The 18,802-nt window shown below is 41.5% G+C and overlaps 1 protein-coding gene across 1 annotated transcript in view; it reads left to right on the forward strand.

The window, feature by feature from the left end:
• The window catches only part of GRM4 (glutamate metabotropic receptor 4), a 456,565-nt gene that overhangs the window by 389,325 nt on the left and 48,438 nt on the right, over positions 1-18,802 (forward strand). The window contains exon 9 of the mRNA XM_042465970.1: positions 840-1,775. Within this exon, the coding sequence (XP_042321904.1) occupies positions 840-1,775 (936 nt within the window). The remainder of the gene's footprint in view (positions 1-839; positions 1,776-18,802) is intronic.

An 18,802-nucleotide genomic window follows, 5' to 3' on the forward strand; every position in this document is an offset into this window, starting at 1 on the left:
CCAGTTGGAAAATGTCCTGGAAATGTCAGGCTACTATGACACATGCCTTGATTACATCTTGATACAATTACTGTAATATGCTAATAGTTGGGCTGCCTTTGAAGTGTGCTCAGAAACTTCAGTTGGCCCCAAAAGCTGACACCAAACTGGTAATTGAGGTTGGTTACAGGGAGCATGCAACTCTTTTGTTGCAACAAGTCCATTGGCTGCTGGTTTGTTTCCAGGCACAATACAAAATGTCAGTTATAACTTATAGAGTTCTGTATGGCTCAAGCCCAAGTTATCTGAAAGACTATCTTTCCTTATGAATCTGCCTAGGCTCTTAGATCTTCAGAGGAGGCCCTTCGCTTCATCCTACCTTCCAAGTCTAATTTGTTGGAATCACAGATAGGGCCTTCTCAATGGCTTTTCCCAGGCTTTGGAACTCTCTCCCTAGGGTAGCTAGGATGACTTCTTCCTTGTTATCTTTCTGTCAGCAAGTGAAAATTTATTGTTCCAACAAGATTTTAGGAATTGACTGCAAGGGCTTTTAATGATGTGTCATTTTGCTGATTTTTTTTAAAAAAAAAATATGATAGATTTGTTTTAAATGGTTTTATTCTATAGATAGTTCAATTACATTTTAACAATAACTCTCTGTATATTTTTACTTCTTTATTTGTAAGTATTCTTAACTTGATTTGTTCCTCACTCCTGAAATAGAGCCAAGACTTATATGTGTGCATTTCTGTGTGGGCAGAGCAATTCAACCCTGGCTTTGGCCTAGCTCCTAATGTCCTAGTCCCTGTTGGTTAGCAAGATTCTTGCTTTCTCTGTGTTCCTCTTGCTCTCTGCTGCAGATGGAGCGCCTTCATTGGCCTGGAGGTGGTAACCAAGTGCCCACCTCAATCTGCAGCCAACCATGTAGACCAGGTGAAAGGAAGAAGCTGGTGAAGGGCATGCCCTGCTGTTGGCACTGTGAGCGTTGTGATGGTTACCAGTATCAACAGGATGAGTTCCACTGCAAGGTGTGCCGCCTCAGCGAGCGACCCAATGAGAACCACACTGGCTGCATCCCCATTCCCATTGTCAAGCTTGAGTGGAGTTCTCCTTGGGCTGTGGTGCCTGTCTTCATTGCCATTGTGGGCATCATTGCCACACTCTTTGTGGTGGTGACGTTTGTGCGCTACAATGACACCCCCATCGTCAAGGCTTCAGGGCGAGAGCTCAGCTACGTTCTGCTGACAGGCATCTTCCTCTGTTATGCTACCACCTTTCTGATGATTGCTGAGCCTGACTTGGGTACTTGCTCCTTGCGGCGTGTCTTCCTGGGGCTGGGCATGAGCATCAGCTATGCTGCCTTGCTGACCAAAACCAACCGCATTTACCGTATCTTTGAGCAGGGCAAAAAGTCAGTCAGTGCCCCACGCTTCATCAGCCCTGCTTCCCAGCTGGTCATCACTTTCAGCCTCATCTCCCTGCAGCTCTTGGGGGTCTGCATCTGGTTCATTGTGGATCCCTCTCACTCCATCATCGACTATGAGGACCAGCGGACTACGGACCCCCGATTTGCCCGGGGAGTCCTCAAGTGTGACATTTCTGACCTGTCGCTCATCTGTTTGCTTGGGTACAGCATGCTGCTCATGGTGACCTGCACTGTGTATGCTATAAAGACCCGTGGGGTTCCTGAGACCTTTAATGAAGCCAAGCCCATTGGGTTCACCATGTACACTACCTGCATCGTCTGGTTAGCCTTCATTCCCATCTTCTTTGGGACATCACAGTCAGCAGAGAAGGTAATGGAGATTGGGCAAGGGCAGAAGGGAAGATAACTTACAGGCTGTTCTCCTTTTTTCTCAGATGCAGTAGTGATGAAATATATCTGGTATGTGCGAATCTGCAATTGTGCTGTTTCTGCATTTTTGGGGAATTTTCCTGTACTATTCTCCATTGCTTTTCTTTGCTCATGTTTTCCACTGCTTTTGTTTATCACTGTTTTCTCTCTTCTGTGGATATGTCTCTTTATTTTCCTCTCTGGATTCTCTTGTCTTTTTCTTTCTATTCCCACCTAATTGTAGTTTCTTCCCTCTTTTCCTCTGTATCCTTAGCATTTGCTTTATCTGGAAGATAGGCATTGTGGACTATTATATATATATGAAAGGATATCTCTAGCAGAACTCTGGTTTATAGGCTGATAGTAAAACATTCTGTATTTCTATTACTATAGTGCTCAAGTATGTAATTTAATATCAAGCATGCAGTGCAACATCATAGAAACCAAAACCATTGCTGTTTTGTTTTACAAACCCAGATTTGTAATTCCTATGGCTGAGTAAGTCATATTTATGAGTTCTCAAACACTTGAAGAAGACTCTGTAAGGTTTACATATTCAGAGGGTGGAGGTTTGAGGCTGGTAAAAACAGAATAAAATAAATAATATAAGATAAGTGAAAATTTGATTTCCCCCCCTTAGTTTTGCTGCTCTAAATGCAGAATTTGAGTTTTCTTTATATGGAATACTTGCAGATGTACCTACCCTTATGGAGAAAAAAATGTTTTTAGACCAACAGATCTAAACAATAACAGAAAGACTGAATGAGCAAGAGAACAAATAAGCATACATTCTTGGGTCCTGAAGCTCCTTCCTTCAGGAGTCCTGCTGAGATTTCCATAATTCTGTCTCTCATTCCAGCTTCTTGAAGAAGAAGAATTTGAGTCTTTGTTGTTCACATTATGCCACATTATCAAAGATATGGAAGGATTGTGATGAAATAATTCAACTATTTCCCAGACCTCCCTTGTTTTGTTTGTGGTTTCATGGCTAGCAGTAGCAGCCCCAACATGCATTTGTAAAAGTGTAAATTATATGGTGTGTGAGAATGAATTCAGCAGAGAAGGGAAGGAACATGGCTGAAGGGCAGGTGCAGTGTTGATTGCAGCAACTGGAGGCACATCTCTGTGCATCTGCGATTCCAGCCCTCAAACATCGAAATGGCAATACATTCTTGGTAAGCACTACTGCCACCTGTAAAGCTGCTGAAAACCAGTGCCAAAATTGTAACTACTGTAGCCATCTGTGGTTTCTAATGGTTTTTTCATTCATGGAGAAAAGTGTAAGTTAACTGAGGGCATGCTGCAGGGGCCCTGAGCTTGTAAGCCTGGGATATCTCCTACTATGCTATGGGATTCTGGCTGACATTTAGTGAACTTGTTCGCAGCCTAGAAGTGAATTTTGAGTGCTGAATAATGTTTCTCAAAATTTTAATTGCTCTGGAAAGAATCATGAAAAAAATTGCATTGCTTCTTTCCACCATAATGTGTTCATAAGTTAAAGCTCTCGTTCCTGTCACACACACACATTTTCTTTATGTCTTCAAGTAGTTTAGTGTGCAGTTCCTTGCTTCCCACCCATCCAGTGCTAATGTTGAAATATACTACAGCTGCCAGAAAGGCTCTTAGCATTACATCATTTGGCACAGTATTTCCTCTCATTCCACAGCAAGACTTGGTGCGCACCAGAGATTATTATTGGACTGCAGTTCCCATCAGCCCCAGTAAGGATAGTCAGATCACAGATGTGATGGGAGCTGAAGTCCAACAATATATGGGCCACTCTCTACTCATTCACATTCCACTCTACAGTCAGCTCAGAATGTCACCTATGCCACATATTTATCTTAAGTTATTGTGTGTTAAATATAACAGTATTAAATTATTGTGTACAGTGGGCCTTTGTACTGCTGGGGTATAGTTCCAAGATCCCCCGTATCTGCTGGGGTATAGTTCCAAGATCCCCCGTGGATACCAAAATCCATGGATCCTTGAGTCCCAGTAAATACAATGACATAGTAAAATGTTTTCCCTTATGTAAAATAGTAAAATCAAGGTTTGCTTTTTGGATTTTTAAAAAAATATTTTCAAGTTGTGAATGTTTGAATCCATGGATAAAGAATCCATGGATATGGAGGATCAATTGTATTACATATAACAGCACAGGGGGATGTCAGGGCCAATCCCATGATATAGCAGTATCATGGAGCACAATCCATTCAAACATTTCTCTACCCCCACTTCCAACACAAGCCTTATTGAAATGAACAAACAAACAAACAAAACCCTGCTATCTTGTTATGCAGCTTCTGTTCCTTTCATTGTGACCTCCAGTGGAAAAACCTCTGGTGGGTTTTAACTACGGTTCATATATGCTTTGTCTCCTGTTCTGATGCCTTTAATGTCATCCCAAATGTATTGCTTGTGGAACCATCTCACCTTATCTACTGGTAGGAGCACTTAAGTACTTGTTTGTAAACATGTAAGATGCATGACAATCTACATGTGCACTCCATATGAGGTTTTCTTTCTGATGTTGGTGCATGGATGAAAGTGGAAGATCTGGTATTAGAAATATGTTTGAGGAGTAGGCCCTGTTTAGTGCTGCCACTTTTTTTTTTAACCTGCCCATAATAGGAAAATAACTGACTCAAAGAATTCAAAAATTATGATATTGTTATAGTCTTTTATCAATGAAGAGTTTCTATAGAGGAAAAAAACAAAACAAAGGAATCATGCCTTATCCTCTGCATCTTCTGACTTGCCAGAAGAAAGACTTAGTGACTTGCTCTCTGTTGAGCTTGGTTGCCATCGGTGAACCTGGCTATAGGTTGGTGATATAACTGCAAGTTTAACAGTTGTTTGATGACTCAAGGGCCACTGGAGTTTCCATGTGACTCTTCAGAGCCAAAGTTCCCTTAGCCTGTGGCTGCCTGAGCAAAGCCATTCAACTCCAGATCGTCCATATCCATTGTTTGCTTGCTATTGAGAAAGAGAAAGAGAAAGGACAAAGAAAAGAAGACACCAATGGAGAAAACAACTGTGGAGGAAGCCTTTCTAGTACACTGGAAATATTTCTTTTTAAGCCAGTATATTCTGAGGGAAGAATCTTTTTTCAGGGACACTGATCAAGCAAAGCAGCCCTTCTGGTGGAGATGATTCAGAGTCATAATAATGGAGGCTTCTTTGCTTGACTAATGTCTCTGTCAGCAGGGCTGGCACATGACATTTTTCTGCATGAGGTGAAGAATCTTCATTGTATTGTACAGAAACAAATAGTACTGACAAGCTGGATTTTACTTCAACAGTGATGATGGGCAGCATGCTAGTTTGGGGGGGTACAGCGAAGGCTATGAAGTACATTCTGTTCTGCCTTTCAACAGAAGGAATACCCAAGAAGGCTCAGGAGGAATAGCCAAGGGCTATACTACCGTCCCAATCTGCTGCCTGAGGCAGTTAGACTACAGTTGAACTCTGCCTAATGGTAGGTGTGGCTTTCTCTGACATTTCTGGTATTTAGTTTTGCAAGGTGATAAAAATGTGGTCCAGGTTTGATTTAGATGGGTGATAGGTAGAGGGACCAAAGATAAGAGGCATTAACTTGCACCCTGTTGCTCATCTCAGTTAGAATGGACCCACTGAATAATTTGTTTAATACTTTGCTGAGTCAACATGTACAGTAGGTAAATCTTTTGATTCAGTGGTTCTGTTGTAATTGGGACTAAGTAATTGGGTCATGGCCTGAATCCTATAGGAGACTGGCAGGGGTGAGACATTCATATTGGATCAGGATATGGGGGACCAAATATTAATAATGAGAGTTGGGGCAGAGCTAATCACAGATGAGATGGAGGTGAGGTACTGTTCAAGCATTCTAGGCCAGCATTGCAAATCAAAACAACAGCCACATCAGAGTGCAGAAATGGCTTGGAAGGAAAAGTTTTAGAGTATTTGGCTGCATCTATCCTGCAGAACTAATGTAGTCTGACACCACTTTAATTGCCATAGCTCAGTGCTATAGAATTATGGGATTTGTAGTTTTGTGAGATAATTAGCCTTCTCTGTACTCTGACTGGTCCTCTTGTACATGTGCTTGGGTGAGATCTAAATTTTTAATTTATCTTATATAGTCAAGGCGGTTTTGGAGAAGAGAGGAGAAGCTGACCTGGGAACATTGTTGGAAGGGGGTCTCCTTTAATTTTCCACATTTTCTTTTCCCTTTTTTCCTTAAGGGGCTTGTGGGGACTTTTGCTCAGAGGAAGTGAGTTAGAGACTTGCCTCTGGAAGGAGCTAGTAGCCAAGAGCTCTCTACATAACTATAGTCCCAGTGAATTGAACTAAAAGGTGGAGCTTGGGACAAAGGCCACGCCAGCATGGGCTCTTTACACTGGTATTTAGCAGGGGAAGCCCACAGTCTTGTTTCAGTGCCTCCTTAAGACTTCTCAGTATGGACACTGAAGGACGTGCTGCAGTCACTTGCAACACTTGTGGGATGTTTGTCTTCTTGACTAGGGATATGGGAAACTTCACCTGCACCAAATGTAAGTTGGTAGCCCTCTTGGGAGAGAAAGTCTGGCAGCTGGAGGCATAGGTATCTACGCTTCAGCATCTTAGGGAGCAAGAGGTTTTCCTTGACAGAACAGACTCAGGGGACTTGGACGGGAAACACACAGAGGAAGTTGCTGGGGAGGAGAAGTTCACTTCACATACAACAGAAGTAAATAGTTGGAGGAATGTCACACACAGAAGTAGGGAAACAAGGGAACGTTCTGTGAGCTTGCAGCTACAGAACTGATTTTAATCTCTCTCTATTATGAAGGATGATGAGGAACAGCAGCAGGGACAGACTTCTGGGACAGAGCAGGGGACCCTGGGAGTACCACGAAAGGGAACAGCTGCTGCTAAGCCTTGGAGGAGGCATGTGGTGATGGTGGTGGTACTCCTTGCTGAGAGGCACTGAACCAGTGGTTTGTGGGCCTGACAAGATGTCACGGGAGGTGTGCTGTCTCCCTGGCGCAAGGATCCGTCATGTGACAGAGAGGCTGACAAGACTTGTCAATCCTACTGACTGTCACTCCTTTCTTTTGGTTCATGTGGGAACCAATGATACTGCAAGGCACAGCCTTCAGAATATCATAGGGAATATGAGGCTTTGGGTAGGAAGTTGAAAGAGATGGATGCACAGGTTGTCATCTCATCTCTTCTCCCAGTTGAAGGGCATGGTCCAGGAAGGGAGAGGAAAATAGCAGAGGTGAATAACTGGCTCCATAGACAGTGCCTCTGAGAACGATTTGGATTTTTGGATCATAGTTTGAGGTTCCATGAGGAGGGACTTCTGGCAAGGGATGGGTTACATCTCATGCCAGTTGGCAAAAACGTTTTTGCCAATAATCTCAAGAATTTGATCAGGAGGGCTTCAAACTGAGTTATGTGGGGGAGGGGGACAGTATTCTGGAAGGCAGAGGGGTTGGAGAAAATAGTCAAACTGTCATAAAGGGAACAAGACAAACAATGCAAGGACCCAACAATGGGAGGCAAAAAAACAACAACAAACCTTTGCACAGGCAGCAAGTAAAGAGGACCCATGGTTTGCGATGTCTCTACACTAATGGACAGAGCATGGGAAATAAGCAAGATGAACTTGAACTCCTAGCACAACAAAGCAATTATGATATAATAGGCATCACTCAAACCTGGTGGGATGAGTCTCATGATTGGAATGTAGAAATACAGGGGTATAACCTTTTCAAGAGAAATAGGACAAACTGGAAAGGAGGAGGAATAGCCTTATATGTCAGGGACATTTACACCAGTAAAGAGATCCAGGACATCAATCCTAGAAGCCAAGAGGACAACAACAGGAATGTTATTGCGGCAGTCTACTACAGACTCCCCAGTCAGATGGAGGAATTGGATGATGTTTTTCTAGAACAGATGACCACATACTCAGAAAGGAGAGATGTAGTAGTGATGGGTGACTTCAACTATTCTGATATTTGCTGGAAGTCAAGCTCAGCCAAATCCTCAAGGTCTAGCAAATTTCTCCCTTGCCTCGAAGAGAATTTCATTGTCCAAAAGGTGGAAGTTCTCAAGTGGATCAGCTATTTTAACCAACAGGAATGACCTAGTTAATGGGGTGCAAGTGGTAGGATCCTTAGGTGGGAGTGACCATGTTCTCCTAGAGTTTGTTATACAATGGAAAGGAGAAGCCAGGCATAGTCAGACATGCATTCTTGACTTTAGGAGAGCCGATTTCAATAAATTTAGAGAAATACTGGAGGTGATCCCATGGTCAAGAATACTAAAAGAGAAGGGAGTTCAGGAGGGATGGGAGTTTCTCAAAAGGGAGATACTGAAGGTACAATTCAAACAGTTCCAATGAGGAAGAAAAATGGGAGATATCTCAAGAAACCAGGATGGATGACTAAGGAACTTTCAACTGAGCTAAGTTTTAAATGGAACATGTATAAAAATGGAAAAATGGGGAAATCAGCAAAGAGGAATTCAAACAAATAGTGAGCATGTGTAGGAGTAAAGTCTGAAAAGCTAAAGTGCAGAATGAACTCAGGCTTGCTAGAGAGGTTAAGAACAACAAAAAGGGCTTTTTGGGGTATGTCTGCAGCAAAAGGAAGAAGAAGGAAACAGTAGGGCCACTCCGTGGAGAAGATGGCAAAATGCTAACAGAAGATAGAGAAAAGGCAGAATTACTCAACACTTTCTTTGCCTCAGTCTTCTCAGAAAAGGCAAAGGGTGCTCAACCTGAGGACAATGGAGCAGAGGACAGAATAGGGGAAATTCAGCACAGAATAAGTAAAGAGATAGTACAAGAATACCTGGTTAACCTAAATGAATATAAGTTTCCAGGATCAGATGAACTACATCCAAGAGTATTAAAAGAACTGGCAAATATAATATCGGAGCCATCAGCAATAATCTTTGAGAACTGGAGAACAGGAGAAGTCCCAGCAGATTAGAGGAGGGCAAATGTTGTCCCCATCTTCAAAAAAGGGAAAAAATCAGGATCCCAACAATTATCATCCAGTTAGTCTGACTTCTATACCAGGAAAAATTCTAGAGCAGATCATTAAGCAGAGAGTCTGTGAACATCTAGAAGGCAATTCCATAATCACAAAATGTCAACATTGGTTTCAGAGAAAGAAGTCATGCCAGACAAATCTTATCCCTTTCTTTGATAAAATAACCAGCTTGGTAGATGATGGGAATGCTGTGGATATAGTATATCTTGATTTCAGTAAGGCCTTTGACAGGGTTTCCCATGACATTCTTGCAAACATTTTCTGAAATGTGGGCTTGACAAGGTAACTGCTAGATGGCTTTGTAATTGGTTGACAGGCCGAACCACAGGTGCTCAAAAATGGCTCCTTTCATCCTGGAGGAGAGTGACCAGTGGGGTCCCCAGGGCTCTGTCCTGGGCCCAGTGATATTCAACCTCTTTATCATGACTTGGATGAAAGAATGGGGGTAAACTTATCAAATTTGCAGATGACACCAAATTAGGAGATAGCTAATACCCCAGAGGACAGGATCAAAATTCAAAATGACCTTAATAGATTAGAAAGCTGGGCCAAAGTAACAAAATGAATTTCAACACAGAGAAATGTAAGGTACTGTACTTAGGGTGGAAAAATGAAATGTACAGATATAGGATGGGCGACACCTGGCTGAATGAAACTACGTGTGAAAGGGATCTAGGAATCCAAGTAGACCACAAGGTGAACACGAGTCAACAGTGTGATGTGGTAGCTAAAAAGGCCAATGCAATTTTAGGCTGCATTAATAAAAGTATAGTGTCTAGATCAAGGGAAGTAATAGTCCCACTCTATTCTGCTCTGGTCAGGCCCCACCTGGAATATTGTGTCCAGTTCTGGACACCACAATTTCAAAAGGATGTTGAGAAACTGGAATGTGTCCAAAGGAGGCAGAGACGTAGCTAGGATTTTAGGAAGGGGGGGGGGGTCCAGACATTATAATGGGGCTTGGGTATGGCGGCACAGCAGCAGCACACCATTCATTTTTCTAATGGAAGGGGGGGTCCGGACCCCAAGGAACCCTCCCCCCCTTGGCTACGTCCCTGAAGGAGGGCAACTAAAATGGTGAAGGGTCTGGAAACCATGCCCTATGAGGAACGACTTAGGGAGCTGGGGATGTTTAGCCTGGGGAAGAGAAGGTTAAGAGGTGATATGATAGCCCTGTTTAAATATTTGAAGGGATGTCATATTGAAGAGGGAGCAAGCTTGTTTTTGCTGCTCCAGAGACTAGGACCCAGAACAATGGATGCAAACTGCAGGAATACAGATTTCACCTCAACATTAGGAGGGCCTTCCTGATAGTCAGGGCTGTTCGACAGTAGAACACACTCCTTCCCTGTAGGTCTTTAAACAGAGGCTGGATGGCCATCTGTTGGGGATGCTTTGATTGAGAGTTCCTGCATGGCAAGGGGGTTGGACTGGATGGCCCTTGTGATCTCTTCCAACTCTATTATTCTATGATTCTATGATTCTAAGAATTTTTAATGATCATGGACTATGACATAATCTGTCCTATGCCCTACCCATTGGGCTCACCTGTTCCCTAAGAATTTAGTGACAGTCCCCACAGTAGTTGGAGGGGAAGTAGATTTTCCCTGCAACAATGGACAGTAGGAAGAAATCTATTTTCTAACTCGAAGTAATTTGGGGAGGCTTGTTCGCGTGACTACAACTCTAACTTGGTTCTTGTTTTTTGTTAGTATAGGTCGACATAGCTGCCTGCATTTTTTACTTTCCTTGTGAATGTTGCAATAAGAATTGTCCTGATGAAGACCTGTACCTAAAAATTTACTTGTAATAGTATTTATTACTGTGCCTTTGGCTTTTAGCTCCTCTATTGTTCTGCATTATGCCAGTGTTTTTGTACTGATTAGTTGGATGTTAAATTCTTTAGGAAAACATCATCACCTGTTCTATACACACACATACTTAGTTGCAGGTTTACAGATCCATCCAGCACTATTCAGCAGCACTACATTAATGCAGTCCTAATGTTTCCTGCTGTACACTCTGGCCGTCCCTTTGTTGTCAATCAAGAAATCTGGCTGAGAAGAGAGAGGAGAGTTTCCACTCCCTTGTTGAACTGTGGACTTCCTCACTCGAGCACTCTGTTGCTGGGATTTCAATTAACACTTGGATGTATTGGCAACACTGAGCTCCTGTGACAGATTCCAGTGCAAAGGGAGAGGTGGCACATCTTGTAGCAGGACAGGTAAATGAAATAATTCTATCATTCTGGGCACAAGCTCTCCAGGGCGTTGTTTTTAGTGGCAGATCAGCTTGTGCTAGAATGTGACCTGAAGGAACTGTATTAGGTATTCCAATGTTAAACACAATTTGGCAGGCAGAAGGGAAAAGAAGCAGATTAAGTTTGATACACAGCTGGTATAGATCAGTTTAGCACCATAGCCTGTGATGCCCACTTTGGCCCTAGTAAGAACCTGTCCCTTCATGATCTATTAGCAACAAAAGGAAAAGCATTATTTTGGGCCCTAACCATCCCTGACCTAATGTCTCTTGACATCTTTATAAATCTATTTTAAATACAAGTTTATTGAGAAGGATGTGAAAGGTCCAAAATACACTGGAGAAATAGTCCAGTTTGAGACTGCTTTAACTGCCCTGGCTTAATGTTGGTGGGAATTGTAGTTTTGTGAGACATTTACTCTTCTGTATCAGAGAGCTCTACTGCCACAATAAACCACAATTCCCAGGATTCCCTAGCGCTGAGCCAGGACAGTTGAAATGGTCTCAAATTGGATTATTTCTACAGTATGTTTTGGACCAAAGTGGCCCACTAGTTACTGATACTGTTCAGCCTGCATGTATAAGAGCAATTGATTCTGCACCTCCCAAAATCATCAGCCAGCATGGCCAGTAGCCATCCTTGATAAGGGATTTTGGGTATTGTAATACAAAAAGTAACTTTTCAAGTTTGTATTGATGGGTTTTTAAGCAGTTTCCATGCTAGCTCTATACAAATGGAGGATTGTTGTCTAGCCCTAGTCCCTGATGCTATAGTGTTTGATATGCTCTGGTATCTTATGATAGAGTTTATCACAGCAGTTTGCTGTCACACCACAATCACAAATAATGGAATGATGGTTCGACATCATTTCTTATCACACAGTTCCCCACAATAGTGCTTTGGTGATCTATAGTTGAGTGATTTGTTTGCCACACTGCCAAATGCCAAATGCCACCTATCCCAGCTAGCAACTGCCTCCCAAAGCTGTGCATACAGCAGACAGCTTTGGGAAGATGTTGGCAGCAGTCACTGCTCCACTTGCCTCCCAAAGCATAGGGCTGCTGTATGCACATTCACACAGCAGCCCTGCACCTCTGGAGGAAGGCAAGGGGACAAATGATCTAGGCCATCGACTGCCTCTCAACATTGCTGTGTCAATGTGCACACAGCAGCTGAATTCAGAAAGGTGTTGGATGCCACAATCACTGCAAAGAGGGTGGGGTGGGGAAGCATAGAGGAGCCAGATCAAACCCACTCCCACCACATGACAACCTAAGCAGTGGAATTGCTGTGGAAGGGACCTATTGTATAAAGGTTAAGAGGCTATTGATGGGTTTTGCCCATTAATGAAAAGGTGCACTACAGTAACAAATGGAATGCAAGGCAGCATTCATGTCATGTGATAAGTACCAGCTAAAGATGTTTTTATCCTGTTAAAATTCTACTTTTCTAGCCAGTATGATAAAGGCTGGTGTTTTGGATTATACTACTGGTGGCCTACAGAATTAAGTGTATAATTTATGAGTCACTTCTTGCTTCTAGAGAGGAGTGAACAACTGTGGCTCTCCAGATATTTTTAGACTGTCATTATTATCATTCTTGAGCAATTGGCAATGCTGGCTACAGCAGAGAGAAATTGTAGGTCAGAAAAATCCAGAGGACCTGTAGAAAGTATATTTTCTTGCCACGGTGTCAAGACTTTTCCAACGTTATTTTGAACTAGGCAAATCTCTCTACTTCAAGGAAAAATGGGAGGATTTTCTTCCCTGTATATTTGTGTAAAAGAAACAGACAGAATTCAAAGGGCTATACTACACATTTTCCATTCCCAACTGAAGAGAAACCTGAATTTCTATTTCTCAAGTTGCAGCTTCCCACAATATCATGGAAATTAGTCTAGAGGTTCTAAATAAGATGAAAGCTTTCCCTTCTGCTAAGTGATACTTCAAGGGTCATTCTCTGTCTTGTGGAATTTATTACTGAAGCATCTTTGTATCTCTGTGGCTGTGATCATACTGTAGTATGCACAGAACCTGGGAAATTGCTTTTGAAAAGCAATTAGTTATAGTTCCAAGGCCTCAAAAAATAAATGGTTACCATTATAGCTGCAATTATTTGAAAGCCACTTTATATTATTAAATGCCAAAGTCAGACTTGTCCATGCCAGAGTATTTCCTATTTCTATGGATGGCTGTGAAAACTGGACAGTTATAAAAGCTGACAGGAGAAAGACTTATTTGAAATGTGCTGCTGGAGGAGACTTCTATGGATATCATGGACTACTAAAAAGACAACTCAATGAATCCTGGAACAGATCAGCCTGAACCCTCACTAGAAGCCAACAAAATAGAGGTTGTTGTACTTTGAACATGATATAACTCATTGGTAAAGGCAATAATGCTTGGTAAAGTGGAAGGCAATAGGAAAACAGGAAGAATGCATTATTTATTTATTTATTTATTTAGGTATTTATACCCCGCCCTTCAGCCCTAACGGCTCTTAGAACGGCTTACAATTGTTATTTTTAATCAGACAGTTCCCCGCCCTCAGGCTTACAATCTAAAAGACACGAAACAAAAGGAGAAGGGAATGGTGGAGGGAAAGGGGATGAGGTCCAGTGGTTCTTCTGTCCCTCTGAGACCTGGACCAAGGCAGATGGATTGGAGGGAGGGCTCTTCCTTCTTCCAGGCTAGCCCTGATGGAGCTGGACCTGCCTGGTGAACTCCCTCTCAGGTCAGCGGATGGCAGTTATGGAGGGCAGAGTCTCTTCTTCCAGGCTAGCCCTGATGGAGCTGGACCTGCCTGGTGAGCTCCCTCTCAGGTCGGCGGATGGCAGTTACGGAGGGCGGAGTCTGGGTGGATTCAATAAAGAGGCTGAGTTTGGAAGACATGAGCAGGCTTGTTGACGATGGGGGCACATGAAAGCCTCTTTTTCATAGAGCTGCCATGGGCACCAATCCAGGGCATACAAGGGTGGCTTTTAGTCGCCCATCTGTATAGCCCCCAAAGTTACCTTTTTTAGTTCATTTCTTTAAATATCTGACTATTTATTAATTTATTTTTTAAATTTCTATCCCGCCTTTCTCCCCAAAGGGACCCAAGGCAGCTCACAATTAAAAATTCTAAAAACATAATGCAATAAAACAGTTAAAACATCAGCTAAAACAATATAAATTACAAACATTAAACATCACAATAAAGTCACAATTTCTCCCTTATCAAAGCAGATAACTTTTCCATCTGCTAGATCAGTCACTTTTAACCGTCCAACAGAAGGAGTGTGTTATTCAAACAGCCCAATCGCAAGAAATTATTGGCTGATCATTTCTCCATTGGTTCCCCTAAAACGATTGCTGCTACCACACCTGCACTTGGGTTGATTGCTGCCCTCAGGTCAGCCCTGGTGAAGCTGCTATAAAGGAATTAGGGCAAAATCCACATCTCTTCTTTCTTCCTAGTTGCCTTCTTCTTTTTGTTTTGTTTCTTTTGGGGGGAAAGCCTAGGATATATTTAAAATAAATAATAATAAAATAATAAAACTTTTATTTTTATCCTGCTTTTCTGTGATGAGACAATCAAAGCGGCTCACAACACATTAAAATCCACATTCACAACATTGTGTCCCAAATTCCCCCCCTTAAAACAGGATTAAACATGTTATAATTAAAATATCTATTAAAACAGAATTTTAATATGTCTGTCTGTCTGTCTGTCTGTCTGTCATCTGTCTGTCTCGAGGACAGAGCAGTGGGCTAATACATGATGTGTATCTCCCCTCATTGATCATCTTCCTTTGCTGTTCAGTTCAGCACGAATTCAATTGACAGCCTCTGACACTGCAAAACTCAAATGCTAGCAGATATTTATGGAAAACAACTGATTTTACACAGTATACTTCAAAATATATGGCTTGTAGGATTCTGAGTACAAAAATGATATGAAATGTTCTCAATGGTGCTATGTGTGTAAGTGTATGTGTGTGTTTCTGGGTGTCTGTTATCCTTTAGGAGTGTCATTTTATGAACAATGTGGGTGAGATACGATCTCCAAAAAATAGAGTCTGATATCGTAATTATCTGTTTCTCTGTAGTATCTATGGTATCTCTGCTTCTTTTCTATATTGTCTATGTGACATGCAGCAATCTGATGTTTTCAAAAGAACTGCACGCTAAATATGCCCCTGATGTACTCGGTTTTTACAGATTCAACTGCAGCTTTCAGGAAATCGCAGTCATTAAGAATCATTCATGTCACTCAGGAAAGGAGGTTTTCAATGGATATTAAAAGGAGAGGGTGTGTGTATGATGGATTCAGGTCTCCCTGGAAGCAATTGTGGCCTGGGATTCCTAATCCTAGATGTCCCATTACTTAGAGCTTCACATATCATACAGTGGTGAATACAGATGTGTCAAATAGAAACAGGAAGAATATTGACTGTTATTCATTTCCTGGCCAAAAATTGGCTTTCCTGACACTTGGAAAAACCAGCCAGGTAGAATAATACAGGGAAGAACATTTTGTGTTGTTTTTGCTCAGTATTTGCATAGCCTAATATGTTTCTGGAATTTACTCTGCACAGAAATACATATGGCTTTTTTGCATGATAATTGTGTTTTGCAGGGGGGAAAAAACACTGTTTCCATACAGCCACTTTTATGCTAAATTGCTGTTTTCTACACACACACCGCCACCACCAATAAAAGATCCTGTACAACAAAACATCTTGCACAAAACATCCAGGAGTCTTGCACCAAAATATAGTCACATGACTTTGTTTTGCAAATGTATTTCTAGTGTGGTGTATTGATTTGAACATTGAACTCTGGAAGATCAGGGTTTGAATCCTGGCTTGGCCATAGAAACCCACTCGGTGACCTTAAGCAGAGGATGGCAATCACAACCCCCCTCTGAAGAAACTTGCCAAGAAAACCCCTTAGGGTTGCCATAAGTCAGAAATGACTTGAATGCACACAACAATTTTGTGCAAAACTTCACAATCCTGACATGAGAAAACCATATATATTTCTGTGCAGAATAATTTTCCAAAACACTTTTGGATGTGTGACTACTGAGCAGAAATTGCACAGAAATTGCACTTGAATGCACTTTCTTGTGCATTTAAAAAGTTCAGATCCCACATTCTTTCTGTCTAAAATTATTATGAAATAAATGATGGCATTCCCTTATTTTCCCTGATCAAATTCAGTGGCTACAGATAATCCCAGCACACACAGGACCATATTATAATGGCCTGATATTTACATATTAAAGATGAGGAGGCTCCCTACCCATCAAAAAAAGAGACAGTATTAACAACCCTAAATCAGGATTAATATGGAGACTCTCTACATGGGGCAAATATGTCAGGAAATTTTGATATACAGTACTATATATACTCATGTATAAGTCTAGAAATTTTAGTCAAAAAATTGACCCCCAAAACCTAGGTTGACTTATCCATGGGTCACTGTAAGTACTGTAACTCTTATTTTAAAAAAGAACCATCCACAGCTGAAAGGCAAGAGTGAAATCTGTCCTAGAAGCACTGACCTCCCTCTACTCTCTCTTCCATCAAGCCTTTAGTGGGAGCCAAAACAGTTATGCCTGCTATCATGGTTCTTTGGCATTGTTTTCCTTTACTTCATCATTTAGATACTTTGTTGCATGCCCTTAGTTTTATCCTCGATTTATCCAAGGGTCATAACAAAATCCATAATTTTTCCCCCCAAACCTGCCCTCGACTTATACATCAGGTCGATTTATAATAAAGTATATACGATATGGTGCTGTAATTTTTGATATTTTTTAAAAGTATCCAAACAATGTCTCTATTGTCTCAAGCTATTTTCCTGCCATTCCCAGCACCAGCTATAATTTATTCATATACTTGTGTTTCTTTTTAATTCTGAGTTGTATTGTAACAAAAATATATCTTTCCTTTCTCTCTGTCTTAGAGTTACAGTTCATCAGTGCATCTTTTGCACTGTAAATCATCTATAAATAATGGAAGTCCAAGAAAATTTTTAAAATAGGGAAAAAATGTCTTTCAACCCATAGGAGCACCTTAGCAAACCACACTCCTGTTGTTATTGTTGTTCAAGGAATTGCTGCAAACAGTTCTCCAAAAGAACTGAAAGGGTGAAAGCAGAAGCAATAAAATCTGGCAAAATCCTGCGAAACCCAAGAAGCTATATAATGAAAACTCACTACTTCTTTAGACCCACTGGAAGAGCTCATAGTTGAAAATACAGAGGTTTAAATCTGTTTTTAATACTTAAATACTTAAAGTTCTGGGTTTGACCAGGCATATTTGTCCATTTTAGTTTCTCCTACCTTTTTTAAATCTCAATCTCTTTCCAACTTGAATATGAAGAAGTTTATAAATTTAGATGAATTCTTGGCAAATATAACCTTAAGCAAATCCCAAATCCCCACAGGATGAATCTGTTCTGGGCTTTAGTTTAAACATTAAAATTGCTGTCCAAAGTGCTGAGCTTGTTTTAAGGATCATATTTGGCAACCTGGATAACTAAGTGCCCTTACAGACAGGCCAAAATAAAGCTGCTTTGGGTCACTTTGGAGGTATGCTGTTTAAATGCTGCATGCGTCCCAAGAGGCCAGAAGCTGCGCCAAAGCCATGCTCCAATCCTAAGGACTGGAGCACAGCTTTGGCGCAGCTTCTGGCCTCTTAAGATGGATGTGTCATTTAAACAGCATACCGCCAAAGTGACCTGAAGCAGTTTTATTTTAGCCTGTCTGTACTGGCCCTTATTTAAATTCCAGACTAAAAACCAGAGCAGAATATAACCACCACTGTCATGGAAACCACCACCCATTACTGAGCATATACCCAGTGAATACCTGACTTTTTTTAGGTGCACACATAAACCCCAATCCTGTTTGGTTCATCCTATGCTAGGCTGAGCTATATACCACTCCAATATATTGAACAACCTCTGAAGCTCTCCTACAGTATGGCATTGCTGAGACCTCCAAAGGACTCTGGCAGAGCTCAGTACTGATGTCATTATATAGTACTGTATCTGGTTATGAGGCACCTGCCTGCTCCCCATAAAGCATGGAATGGCCATGTGTGGGGCTTTAGAAACTGTTAAGTAAGGTTCCAAACACACTGCAGGAATACAGTGGACACTTGTTATACTCTGGGGTTTGGTTCCAAGATCCCCATGGATAACAAAATCAGTGGATGCTCAAGTCCCATTAAATATAATGACATATCAAAATGGTGTCCCTTATAAAAAAGGAAAATCAAGGTTTGGTATTTGAAATTTATACTTTTTTTGAACATTTTCAAATCATGGATGCTTGAATCCATGTATAAAAAATCCGTGTATAAGAAGGGCCAACTGTAATCCACTTTGAGACTGTTTTAAATGTCTTGGCTCAGTGCTAGGGAATCCTGGGAGTTGTAGCTTATTGTGGCACCAGAGTTTTCTGGCTAAATGTCTCACAAAATGACAGTTCCCAGAATTTCCTACCATTGAGCCAGGGCAGTTAAAGTGGTCTTGACCTGGATTATTTCTGCAGTGTATTTTGGACCTAAGTCAGGAGGACTTTGCACACCTCAAAGTGAAAAAGAGAATACCAACTCCTGCAGCATCCAAAAAAGGACATATGCATATGCAGGGCAAACCCATACTTGCATATGTCCTTAATGGGATACCATTTCTGTGT

The sequence above is a fragment of the Sceloporus undulatus genome, chromosome 4 (genome assembly GCF_019175285.1).
Source record: "Sceloporus undulatus isolate JIND9_A2432 ecotype Alabama chromosome 4, SceUnd_v1.1, whole genome shotgun sequence".
In the NCBI taxonomy this organism is placed as follows: Eukaryota; Metazoa; Chordata; class Lepidosauria; order Squamata; family Phrynosomatidae; genus Sceloporus; species Sceloporus undulatus.